This window comes from Mauremys reevesii, linkage group 3 (assembly GCF_016161935.1).
Source record: "Mauremys reevesii isolate NIE-2019 linkage group 3, ASM1616193v1, whole genome shotgun sequence".
NCBI lineage: Eukaryota > Metazoa > Chordata > Testudines > Geoemydidae > Mauremys > Mauremys reevesii.
The window spans coordinates 91,109,423-91,123,112 of record NC_052625.1 but is presented as its reverse complement, the minus strand read 5'-3'; the positions used below and the strand labels follow the sequence as shown (position 1 = coordinate 91,123,112).

Here is a 13,690-nt window from a genome sequence, read left to right as displayed (position 1 = left end):
TAAGTTCCGTGAATTTAATATCAAAATAGGACACTTATTTGCAAGTAACAAAAAAAAGATTTAAAAAAACTTTACTACAAGTATCTGTTTAACTGATTGTGACTGTAAACAGGGCATAAAGTTCAGTGTGTGTGCATAAGTCTTTGCAGTATTGGGATAAAACCCTGTATTTAATGTACAGAAAGATAGATAGCGATATACCGATATCTAACTTCTTTAAAAAGGAAGTGTCCAACTTTTTGGTCAGTTGCACAGTATTAATTATTCATTTTGGTTGCTGGGAGGTATGTTTTTTATTATAGCAGGGTAGCTGACTCCTGTTGTGACCCCCCTGTCTGCAGATCACATATCAAATGTGCAATTTGAAAGAAAAATGAGCAGTGGCCTTCTTGAGTCTAGAGCTAGGGTTCATTTTATTATACATCAGACCAACAATTTGGGTTGTAAATTTACAAGCTACTTTTCTGTCCACAGAACCCTTATCCCACTCTGTGCTTTCCTTTGGAATGGAGTTGTTAATGTACAATAAATACTATTTAGAATAACTCAATTAAGTGTTCGTGCTCTTCATATAAGTCCTTAGATTCACAGTGAAATTAGTTCAGAGATGAGACTAATGTTCATTTTGGTTAAAACAATGGTTTTAGCATGCATATGAGCCCAAATACTGAAACACTTGCAAATGCTGCTTCAGCCATGACTTGGCTGACAACTTTTAATACTGATAAAACTATTTTATTTAGCTTACTGCGTATATGCATGGCATTTGACCAGCATGCTTTGCTTTTTATAGTTGTCTAGAAAATTAATATTTCTGATACCAAGAGCATCTTATAAAGCAATAGTGTTGGCATTATTCAGTTTTTAACATGTTGTTTATTTACTGCATAAAAAAGTAATAAATTAACCCTTTCCTGTGAAGTTGAAAAAATGAAAATACAGTTACAGTATTTTCATTAAATGCACATCCTGTTACAGCTATTTTTTCATTCCCTTGATTGTTTTTAATGGCTGTTTATATTTTATAGAAGCCTGATGCTGAAAGTTATTACTATGATTAGTATTACTTTTATAAGTGATTTATTTTAAATGAGTTTTTTGGGTTTTGTATCTACAAAAGCAATAAAATATTTTGACGTAAATAGAAGCTGAATTTATATTATATAATTGCTTAATTTGTGGGGGGAATCTTTAACAAAATCACATAACATCATTATTTTTAAAATTTTTCATAACAGGTGTTTTTCCTGACATTATAATAATATCTGTGTGTTGACTTCTACCATTTGCAGCTATTCATCGAAACAGTCCTCGTCCTGTGAAGGTACCTCGATGCCACAGTGATCCACCAAATCCTCACCTTATCATCCCAACTCCTGAAGGGTTCAGGTATTCAGCACTTGTCCAGATCCTTAAATGTCAGCTTTCTCCCCTTTCATTGAAAGTTTGATGTTACTAAAGCTGTTTAACTCAGGGAACTAAATATTGTTTCTCTAAAATATTTGTTCGGATAAAGCCAATACTTCTGTTTTTGCAAGAGGAAAATCAAGGAGATTTTTTAAAAAGAGTAAAAGAAATCTGTGTTTTAAAGGCTTGCCTTTGGAGATGATGCATTTTCTCATTTGTTTAATCTTTGATTGCTGCATGCTTTCCAACTTTAAAGTCATTCTTTGTTTCCTTCTTTACAAAATTGCTTTGGGAAAAGAATATTTTATAATGAGATTCAGTATTTGAAATACTGGTAGTTAACTAGCTTTTTCCCTTCCCCTGAGTGAGTGAGCATGTAATGCTTCTGACTTTGCTTCTGTAGTTTAGTTTACATGAGATTTTCAAAGATAACATCCTTGAATATGGTGGCATTTCTGTATCTTAGTGTTAAATAATTTTTCAAACTATATTCACATAATTGTTTCCCATTAAAAGTTTTGGTCTAGAAATAGGGCAAAAAGTTAAAAGCTTCCAAACTAATTTTGCCATATAGCCTTCCACATAAACAAAATAAAGTGCTATATTTTCAAAAGGGCTGTAGCCCAGCCTCAGAATATGGATCCAAAATTTTTCAAAACCAAGTATTTACACACACAAATTGGGAGCTATTCTAGAGGTAACTGTTGAAATGTTGGCCTAAAATATTAGGTGATTGTTTGCCCATTGACTACTCTGCTTCTAAAACTTTTGGGACCAATTTTTTTTTTTTTTTGGGTAAAATAAATTAACTTTTCCCCCACATGAATAAACTTTAAAAATTGACACTGTTTTTGATTGTTTCGCTATCTTATTTTTAAATTAAATTTTCAACTCCATCCACTTTTTCAACTGTTTCCTGAAGTCTTTCTTCTCATCGCAGCACGCGGAGTGTCCCTTGTGATGTACGGAACCATTGCAGCGCTGCTGTCAGTCGCCCCGCTCCCATCAGTAGCGACTCAGCTCAACCAAAACCTGTCAGCAGTGCAAATGATACCAGGTAGTTCCACTCCGCAACGCAGAAGTCTCATTTCTGTTTACATCACCCATGCAAATTGCTCCCATTAAATACATTCCATTAGATAATTTAAACAGTGAAATTCCATCCCGTCATGTGCTCTGTTCCAGTGGCTTTTTCATCTGTGTTCCAGTTCTGTGAAATTATTATACTATAGAAGTGCATGTTTATAAGTCTGCACTGAGCTAAAACAAGATGGTAATTTGAACATACAGTTTTGACCTTACATATTGGTCAAAAGACTATACATTAATTTATGCAGTAAAAATACTCTTGCAGTTAACATATGCCATTCAGTTCCTCAGTAGATTAGCTTTGATAGGTTTATTAGTAATTGATAAATGTTCCCTACACATGTATTTCTCAAGGAGGTTTTAATATGCAGCTTATTGTTTACAATTAAATTGTAAGAATTTTTAATATAATACAGAATTGGGGGGAAATGATTTTTAGTGAAGAAAAATACTTGTGAAAATTTCCTGGTGGCAAATACAGAGTACTACAAATAAGTTTTGTGGGTGGATTTCTACCTGTGGTTTCTTATACCTGTGCAGAATAAGAACATGACCAAAGATGATTTTCATTTTTCAGAGCGGTACCATTTTCAAAGAATGTCAGTAAATTGCTGGACAAATCTATTCCCGTATCTTCCCATTATCAGGCTTGCAACATTGGTGTCACATTTTTCTTTGTCCCCTCACATCTGGCCACTTCCAAATGCTGTTGGTTCCTCCACAGTTTTTAAGTCTGTTTTTTTCCTCTGTATCCTGACCACAAAAATCCTTGTTGATATCTTGGTAATCTCTTGCCTTATCTACTGCAATCTTATCTTTTCCGGCCTCTCCTTACTCCCCTGCAGTCCATCCAAATAGTTGCTAAAGTCATCCTCCTCTCCTGTGATTGCTGTCACTTGCTCCTCCTTGCCTTCTGCATCAAGTTCAAACTCCTTGTTCTCATGTTCAAGTGTCATCCTAGTCCCCCTCTCCGTACCTTCCATTCAAGCCTTCCTTATATCCTTTCCACCCCTCTCCCCTCCACTCTTTCCCCTCATACATTTCTCCCATGTCCATGTTCAAGCTTCTTTCCCCTTGCTTCCTGTGCCTGGTGTAATCACATTCTTACTGTGTGCTAACTGACCACACCTTATCCCCACAAAAAACCTGCACTGCTTTGAGTGTAGACCAGCTGTCTTGCATCATTATTGTGTTTGTGACAGATATAGCAATTTCCTGCAATATCCTGAACAAACCGTGCTGAATTACCTTTAAGTAACTTAGAAGTTCATTTTATTAAAAACGCAAAAGTTTGTGTTACTGTGGGATTGTATGGAACGTCCCTAGGGAGGAGACATGACTAATGTAAACCCTGAGAAGTGTTATCATAGAATCAGAGAATCTCAGGGTTGGAAGGGACCTCAGGAGGTCATCTAGTCCAACCCCCTGCTCAAAGCAGGACCAAACCCAACTAAATCATCCCAGCCAGGGCTTTGTCAAGCCTGACCTTAAAAACCTCTAAGGAAGGAGATTCCACCACCTCCCTAGGTAACCCATTCCAGTGCTTCACCACCCTCCTAGTGAAAAAGTTATGAGCTTCAAAGGACTGTTTGAAACATGTGCCAGACAAGAATGAACGTCTAAAGTTAAGCAGGTTTCCCAGGAAATCACTAGTGGGAGGTGAATACGAATATAACTCCTCCAGTTTTGCAAGAACTTAACCTTTTGAAGCTTCACCCAGTTGGAAGGGACCTTTATCTGCTGATAACCTGTTACATGAGGATAAGATCAGAGGCCCGAAGGAGTGACTTACAGATTCATGGGTGTCCTTATTCTGAGCTAAGGTGGTCATGAACATCACAGAAACCCCCCTGGGTCCGATTCGAAGGCCTGTTCACCTGCTAGAGCCCTTGTTGGAGTTGGGGTGATCTCTGGTAAATTTATTAGAATGCGTGTAGGTTTTTATTGTTATGTTTTCTCTGTAATGCTTTCACTGTACGAACAAATGTTCTTGTTTAGGAAAAGCTGCGTGGTAGTTTATAACGGTGGGTAATTATGCTGTTGATAGCCTCTGAAGAGAAAGCAAATCAGGCTTGCTTAGGCAGTCTGACTGGATGGAGAACTCACCGCGAAGACAGGGAACTCTGTGGCCTGGAAAACACTCCAGTCAGGAGGGAGAGAGACACAGTCCCACCCAGGAAATGTAACAGCGGGGGAGCTAGATGCCTGAAAGTGGTTCCCTTGCTGGATTGCAAAGGGGGAATACAAGTCTGGTGCCCCGGAACTATGACAGTGTTATCTAATTCAGCTTGCAGGCCCCTTTTGGCTGAGACCACATCTGCCTCCACAGCTCTGAGCACTGTGACAATACTCAGCAAATAATCTTGGGAGTAGCAATATCATTAGTGTTCTACTATTGCCACCTTCCTTATAGTTCAGGCAAAAAAAAAAGAAAGGGAACAGTCTGTCAGTGGAACTTTCATATAAGGGCTGTAACTAACTTCCTGTGTGAGTGGAGTGGGAAAGAAATGAACTTCAGTTTTAATTGTTCAGCAATTTTCTAGCAATTTTGTTAACTTGCATTTTTGTGGTACTAAAATGTTCATCACAACCATCCTTTGAAATAACATCTGTTAAAAGCATGAGCCACACTTTTAATTACAGTAGCAAGTAACGGTGCAGAGTTATGATTGAGTTTGTAAGTGAATAGCAGTTATTGTTTAAGACCTCTTAGTATTTTGACATTAAGAGGATTTATGCAGTTAGAATACTGTTAATTATACTAGTCAAACAGTGACTGTATCTGGAATCTCAAGATTTCTAAATACCTCATGGGTCTGTCTTCTTTTATTTGTATGGTCATAGTGCCAAGAGTTCTGTTGTGCTAGTCATCATACACACCTGCTTCATGCTCTGAAGAGGTTACAGACTCATTTGAAATAAAATGCAACAAGCGAATGTAGCAAACATTAAGAAGCGAAGGGGAGGGAGAAAGAACAAGACAACAGTAATAAGATTGCATGGTTACTTAGATGAACTATGCATGCAACTTAATTAGTCTGAACTATTCTAAAGTTTTTTTTCTTATTTTTAATAAATAATATCAGCTATCTGCTACTCAACCAACCATCCTGGTTAGCTCATTTGTTGTAGATGGCACAGTAGAAGCAGGTTTTGAGATATTTGGAGCAGAATGGATTGTGGCCTTGCAGATAATTTCAGGGGGAGTGTTCCAGGCATAGGATGACAGTTCTTTTGACATAAAGCTCTAACTAGCAGATCTCAAAAGTGTCTTGTCACTTCACATTCTCTAATTTTTATGCTAAAAGTTGTAATTTGCGTCCCAAAATGGTCTCTACATACAGAAGCTGGCTGTACAGTACACTCTGTGTTCACTAAAATGTTTTCTTAGAATCATAGAATCATAGAATATCAGGGTTGGAAGGGACCTCAGGAGGTCATCTAGTCCAACCCCCTGCTCAAAGCAGGACCAATTCCCAACTAAATCATCACAGCCAGGGCTTTGTCAAGCCTGACTTTAAAAACCTCTAAGGAAGGAGATTCCACCACCTCCCTAGGTAACCCATTCCAATGCTTCACCACCCTACTAGTGAAATAGCGTTTCCTAATATCCAACCTAGACCTCCCCCACTGCAGCTTGAGACCATTACTCCTTGTTCTGTCATCAGGTACCACTGAGAACAGTCTAGATCCATCCTCTTTGGAACCCCCTTTCAGGTAGTTGAAAGCAGCTATCATATCCCCCCTCATTCTTCTCTTCTGCAGACTAAACAATCCCAGTTCCCTCAGCCTCGCCTCGTAAGTCATGTGCTCCAGCCCCCTAATTATTTTTGTTGCCCTCCGCTGGACTCTTTCCAATTTTTCCATATCCTTCTTGTAGTGTGGGGCCCCAAACTGGACACAGTACTCCAGATGAGGCCTCACCAATGTCGAATAGAGGGAGAGGCTGTGAATTCTTATGTGCACAATCTGTATTTTAAGTTGAACTCTGATCACCCATGAACTAAATAAATAGTAGTTAAAAACTAACTACGGAAACCGGAAATCTGTAGTATTGTAGTAGCATTGAAGAGAATTGTAAAAGCAGCAAAGAGTCCTGTGGCACCTTATAGACTAACAGACGTATTGGAGCAGGAGCTTTCATGGGTGAATTCACCCACGAAAGCTCCTGCTCCAATACGTCTGTTAGTCTATAAGGTGCCACAGGACTCTTAGTCTGGATCTGTAAAAGCAGCAAACACGGCTACCCCTCTGATAATTGAAGAGAATTATCATTCAAGAATGACTATAATGATCTGCATACAATGTAATTCACTGAAAGTGAACTTCAGTTTGTAATGAAGTAGAATGAGCGTCCCAAACTTTTCCAACTCAATCTGCAGATTGCTGTCTTAATTGTAGTTATCCTCACTTATAGTGAAGTTATTCTATGAAAGAAAAAAATGTCTCTTCACTAAGGATGGATGCCCAGCCACTGGAATAGCATAGAAACAAAGCTTTAATCTGTTCTAAACATTTGCATTAGGTGCATACAATTTATAGAATATCAGAACTGTCTAAACCAGTTGCACTAAGCAATGTGTGGTGCACAAATGCTACCATAGTTCATTCAAGGCTGTTCTTAAAATATTCTTTTTTTATGTAATTTGAAAATTAAATGCAAAGCAATTTTAATCTATTAGTTTATACTGAGCTTTTTGACAGTTTGAGTCTGCTGTTTCTATACTAATTTTTCCAATTTAATTGTTGAATGTCCAACGTCGGAGACGGTTGTGGTTGATCATTTTGTATTTACCCAGACCTAGTATTTGAGCAGATTTCCTTCTGTCTTTCTCACTGTTTCTTTACCTGTTTAATAATTTGCATATACACAGGCTCATAATTAATTTGTGCAAGACAGGGTTCCTGTTTTGTCTTCTGGTAGTATTTATCTTTTAAATAGAACTCTGAGTGGATGGTGTTGAACCCCTGCAGATCCCATTTTAATCAACAGGAGTTTCAGATGCTTAACACTACATAAGATCCAACCTTTAGATTGGTGGAGTGGGACAGCTTCTTCATCCAGGATTTAAATAATGTCACGCAGAGAGCAGGAAAAAAAATGCTGAAGATATACATTACTTCACTTTACTTCCGAAGAACTGGTTTTGCCTTTGTGTGGTTTTCATTAATGGGACCAGGGTGGATATACTCGCCCCCTAAGCTTTAGAGGTTCTGTCACTTCAGAAGTGCAATTAAATTGCTAATCAGTACAGTGGCGCTTTTTTTTTTTTAACAGGGGTTCCAGTGTCCCTGAAAATGATCGACTGGCTTCAGTAGCAGCTGAGTTGCAGTTTAGGTCCCTGAGCCGTCACTCAAGTCCCACTGAGGATCGAGAAGGTGATTATTTCGATAATAGATTGTGATCTGGAGCTGCAAATGATTCATGTGATTTAATATATTGTCTCTCTCCTGACCCAGGTCCATCCCCCTTTTAAAAATTCCTTTATCAACTCTTTATTTCTAAACAGGTCTTTACTGTGTTAAATTTAAATTAAGGACCAAATTGCCTGTGTTTTCCCAAATATGTGTGTGTGGGGGGGGGTATTTTTTTTCCAGGTGTAGCTTGGGCACCTGTGTTTAAGATCGTTACTTGTTTGGCTTTTTTAATAGACCCATGGGGTGTTCCACTACAGCAGAGGTGGGCAGACTTTTTGGCCTGAGGGCCACATGGGGAATAGAAATGGTATGGTGTGCCATGAATGCTCACAAAATTGTTACTGAGGTGCCAGAGGGGGTGTGGGCTCTGGGGTGGGACTGGGGATGAGGAGTTTGGGGTGTAGGAGGGTGCTCTGCGCTGGGACTGAAGGGTTTGGAGGGCGGAAGGGAGATCAGGGCTGAGGCTAGGGTGCAGGAAGGGGTGCGGGTTCCGGCTGGGGGTGTGGGCTCTGGAATGAGACTGGGGATGAGAGGTTTGGGGTGCAGGAGGGTGCTCAGGGCTGGGATTGAGGATTTTGGAGAGCGGGAAGGGGATCAGGGCTGGGGCAGAGGGTTGGGGCGTGGGGAGAGGCTCAGGGGTGCAGATTTCGAGCAGCGCTTGCCTCAAGTGGTTCCCAGAAGCAGTGGCATGTCCATTCTCTGGCTCCTACGTGGAAGTGCAGCCAGGCGGTTCTTCACGCTGCCCCATCCGCAGGCACCGCCCCTGCAGCTTCCATTGGAGCGCATAGGAGCCGGAGCGGGGCCATGCCGTGGTTTCTGGGAGCTGCCTGGTGCAGCCCCTGACCCTGTGCCCCAGACGGAGCGCCGGAGCAGGGCCCAGCCACATGGTGCAGCCTCCGACCCAGCACCCCGGCCGGAGCAGGGCTAAGCCGTGTGGTGGGGCTCACGGGCCGTAGTTTGCCCACCCTGCACTAACAGCGTTCAAAATGAGATTGATACCATAGTGACATTTTGTTGACATATCCCCTGTATTAGTGACTGGATCTACCTTTCTCGCACACCTTCTCAGCACAGTAACCTGGCTGTGAGGTGAGGATTTCTCAGGCTGTGGATCAGAAGCAAAGACTGTAGTTGCAATTGCAGCATCAGTGTTACAGAAATCCCCAGAGCCAGTACTTGCGCCCACCACTAGTGGGGAGAAATGGCTGGATCCACATGTTGATAGATCGATTGGTCTGGGCCTCTCCTCCTCCTCAGGTTTCTCTGATGCCTCATATGCTTAGGCATATAAGTGAAATATATTTAAACAACTTCCTTGGAAAATAAACTTGTTCATTAAGAAGTTTCATTTTGTATTTTGTATGACAGAGAATGAGCTCGTCAGTGTTTCAGCCATCACTTATGACTGGAGTTTGAATATAGTAGATTGTGTTGTCTGTTTCCAAATTGGAAGAAACGTTTAACAAACAGTTGAACTTTTAAAGTATATTTTTGATTTGCTTGGTTTGCCTGATCATTACCTTTTACATATTGAAGGGGAGACTAACTAGGTTGGATTGACTATTTATAGTTAAACCATTTTCCGATGCAAAGTCATTTTTTATGTATACAGATGCTGAATTTCTGCCGTGTGTTATATATAACTATTTCTAAAGACACCAAATTGTCTTAAAGTTTAAAGAATGTAACTAGCTGTGGTGTTGCCTCAAATACCATAGCAAAGATCAGTGTGAGTTGTTAAATCAGGTGTTTTAATCCTGAAATGTAAAATGTAAGATTTTGTTGTTAAATATGGCAACACTGTTAATACCTTAAAAGTAGTATGAAAACAAACAATTTTTAGGCAACATAATTTCTCACATTACTGTTTTTACAGAACCATTGTATCCTAAAGGAGACTTGAGTGGATCAGTCCGAAGGAGTTGGGAGCTTCGAACTCTCATCAGTCAGACCAAAGGTAAGAGACAAAGGAACACTATTTAATGCAATATATTTCAAGCTTAGCTAAGTCCGTATATTTAAAAAAAAAATCCTTAATGTTGTACTTCAGAAAAATACTGATTTCTGATATCAGAGGACTCTAACAAAAGAACAGTATGTATTCTTTGTGGCATTATCTATTGTTCTTGATATACAAAATTAGTGTTAATAATGGCCAGCGTGCTTATTATCATCAGTTGATAGAAGACATTTTTGAGAAGTTGGGGTTACATGAAATTTCTAGATCTAGAGGTTCATAAAGAACTGAGAGGTTCACACAGCACTTCAGAATTTATTTAAATTTGAGAAAAGTTCTCAAATCTACATAAAGTAAAACCTTAAAATTCTTCCTTCCTCTGTTTCAATATGGTAATGAACTCAACTGTATTAATACCCAAACTAACTATCAGTGATTTAATTAAAGGCTAAATGAAAATAAATCATACTGTAAGTTTATTACTTCAGTGCAGCTAACTTCTTTGAATTATGTTAGTCGGAATTAAAAATAGTTTAATATTTTCATCTAAGTTGCAAAGTAAAAAGTTTCATATGAAACCAGAACATGTATTTTCTGCTTTCCTTACCTTAGTTCCAGCTTGCTTATTGTTTGAACTTCTGTTAAGAAAACAGTTGCATTGTACATCATAATACTTGTTCAACATGGTCTCATAATAATACAGTAGTGGCAAAGGAGTAAACATGGAATTCAAATGTAGGGGTGTAGGTTTCTGAATCAATGAATTTGTGCCCTGCTTTTTTTAGATACTGCTTTCAAGCAAGGACCTATTGATGCTGTTCAGAAGTCTGTCCTGTTGTTTGAAGAAAAGAGATACAGAGAAATGAGGAGGAAGAACATCATTGGTCAAGTCTGTGATACCCCCAAATCTTATGATAATATCATGCATGTAGGTCTAAGGAAGGTGACCTTCAAGTGGCAGAGAGGAAACAAAATTGGTAAGTCTGTAATGGACTTGTCATGTAGCTTAAAATACTGTATTCAGACCTTGTTTCACCTTAAGATTTGCATTTGAAATGTTGCATCTTGGTGTAGCTATTAAGGTTTCTTTTACTACATAAGGAAAATTTACAGAATATTAAACACAGAATGCTATTGCAGCTAGCATTTCCTATATAGCATTTACTGCGAAATTTTCACTGGTCAACTAGTTAGAAACAAAAATTGATATGACATGAATTAATTCAGTAGCATGTGCTGAACAGCTTCATTTTGTGTTTGATCCTGCAATCTCTGAACATATTCAACTCCCATTGATGTTTTAGGGCAGTGGTTCTGAACCTGTGGGCCGCTTGCAGCCCAATCAGCACACAGCTGCAGCACATGTAACATCCTCAGGGCCATACAGGTAGTATATAGTGTGGATGCGGCCCACATAACTCATAAAGAGCTGCATATATGGCCCACAATGATAAAATGGGTTGAAAGCCACTGTTGTAGGGTATTCTGCACATGGAAATATCACAAGGGTTACGTGAAACACATGTTGGCACTAACGTCAGTAGACTAGTTTCATTTACTGATGTAGTCACTATTGGCCACACTCAAGAGAGAGGATTATTTCCCCACTGATTCTGACTGTATATGTCTCAAACTATTACTGCATAATCATGAGAAGGTTCTACTCCTGATAAAGCTTAGAGTTAATGTGTTTAACTTTTAATCAATTTAAATGTAGGATTATAATTGCTTTATTATGTTGAACAAGCATTACAAGTTTAAATCCTTTTGAAATAAGGAAGGAAATCTGCTAGGCTGAGAAGTGTGTTTGAGGTGTTCACTGGTTTTATTGTAATTCTATAGGTGAAGGCCAGTATGGGAAAGTCTATACATGTATCAGTGTTGACACTGGTGAACTGATGGCAATGAAAGAAGTGAGTACATTACCTACAAGTGCCACTGCTATTTAATTTTAATGATGCTTATGCTCTTTCCGTAACCACATGTGCATGAGTTTAGTTGGCAGGTCTCCTTGTCAGAGCATTGTTGTCAGATGGTTAGAGCAGGGAAATGGGAATATAAGTTCCTGCTTCATATAGGCTGAGTCATATAACTTTTCTGAAAGTCCAGGATAGTCCTAAATGTTCAGTATCTACGTCAGTAAATCTGTTTATGAATTGAGACCTTCTGACTGTTTTGTATTACATTCTGCTTAATAAGATATTTGCCAGTCTTTAGTTTTTTTGCATTCATTCTTATACTTACATTTGGAAGGTTGCTTTGGTATGAATGGCTCCCAGCAATTCCTCTGACAGCCACTTGACACTAATGTAATTACAGGTTTTGGGCCCGATTCTGTTTCCAGATTTGCATGTACAATGCTGTTGTCTAACATTTGTATAAAAAGGCAGAATTAGACCCTGTTTCTATTGTTCCTGTCCCAGTATTCATCCACTGAGCTTGTAACACTGACTCCCAGAAGTTCACCCTGTTGTTGTTTAAGAGGAGGTTATCTTTTTCCCATCCAGAGCCCTCCCTATCCCCCTTAGCCTTCCTAGGTGCAATTAGTTAATTTTCTAGATATCAACATATATGTTCATTCAAGAGAGTGCCTTGAGCAGAGACTAAGTTAATACAAGAGAGACCCACACTTGTTGATGGACCTCACATTGATGGGTTAAATATTTAGTACCGGTATATTATTTTCCTTATGTTGTTTTCTAGCGCTTAGAATCTTATTCCTCACCAATTGTTTTCAAAATAGTCATTCCTCATTGAGGATTATATACAAACCATGGTTGAAGTTTTCAGTACTAAGTCTCCCTGAGTATAAAAAAGGTTCAGAGGTTTTTGTTTGTTTGCTTTTCAATTAGTATTAAAAAAACAATCTTTTTTTCCCTCTAGGTGTTTTTTCAGACTTTAAAAAAGAAAGCCTTTCTGAGTCAAGGAGAAACTTTTGAAACTTCAGTCCAAAATATATTTTTAGCAAAGCTTCATAAACCACTGAAATAAGGGTTAGAATAGATATCTCAAATATCACGAACATCAATAAAAATGTTGGGGAGTGCTTGTTTACAAACACACATAGCTTCACAATTTTGAATCTTTAGAAAAGTATTTGGCAAAGAGAAGTATTTGAACTTTCTTTGTCACTTTTGTTACCGTTTTATATTTAAGTTTATCACTGTTTACCAAAGTATGAAACCTCATGTTCTGAAATTGTTATACGGAAGCAACCAGTCATAAAGTCCTTGCAACACTATGTACATTTACTTTTTCTTAGGGTTGTCACTAACTTGGTGTATTAATTTTTTTTCTGATCTCTGATCACACAATAAAAATCGCACCACATCTCATTTTTACTAAACATTTTGTTTGACTTAGTCCTATGTTGACTAGGAAAATAGGAGATCACTTTTACAGAAGAATTTTTTTTTTTTGCTAATTTGTATTTCCCTCCTCCCCCCCAAATCCATCACAAGGCATCATAGGGATATTAATGAAAACTGCTCTTTTAGTCAACGCCTCCTGACTCTGTGCCTCCTTCCATTTCACACCTTACTCTTGGAAAAGCCTCAGCGCATGAAAGATGCTCCTCTTCCAAATCCCTCTTGGTGGACTGCTTCTTCATGAAGCCTTTCTACACTGATCTCACCGGTGTTGTTTCAAGGCCGCCTTGTATTTAACCTGTTGTGTTCTAGATCATATCTGTCTGAGTTAGATTGCAAGCTCCTTAAAGCAAGGGCCTTGTTTCGTTTTTTGTTTTTTTTTAAGTGACGACACCCTATTCTTGTAGATGTCTATAAATTATATCCCCAAATCTGTTCCTAGAAATATCAG

At 38.7% G+C, this 13,690-nt stretch overlaps 1 protein-coding gene across 6 annotated transcripts in view; it reads left to right on the top strand.

Moving 5' to 3' along the window:
• Window positions 1-13,690, top strand: part of MAP3K4 (mitogen-activated protein kinase kinase kinase 4) — a 151,792-nt gene that overhangs the window by 116,245 nt on the left and 21,857 nt on the right. For 4 of the 6 annotated variants that reach the window (XM_039529604.1, XM_039529608.1, XM_039529603.1 and 1 more), the window contains 6 exons: window positions 1,293-1,389; window positions 2,348-2,464; window positions 7,775-7,875; window positions 9,791-9,871; window positions 10,657-10,848; window positions 11,714-11,784. In XM_039529604.1, the coding sequence (XP_039385538.1) occupies window positions 1,293-1,389; window positions 2,348-2,464; window positions 7,775-7,875; window positions 9,791-9,871; window positions 10,657-10,848; window positions 11,714-11,784 (659 nt within the window). The remainder of the gene's footprint in view (window positions 1-1,292; window positions 1,390-2,347; window positions 2,465-7,774; window positions 7,876-9,790; window positions 9,872-10,656; window positions 10,849-11,713; window positions 11,785-13,690) is intronic. The other 2 variants (XM_039529607.1, XM_039529606.1) reach the window with 1 other exon arrangement.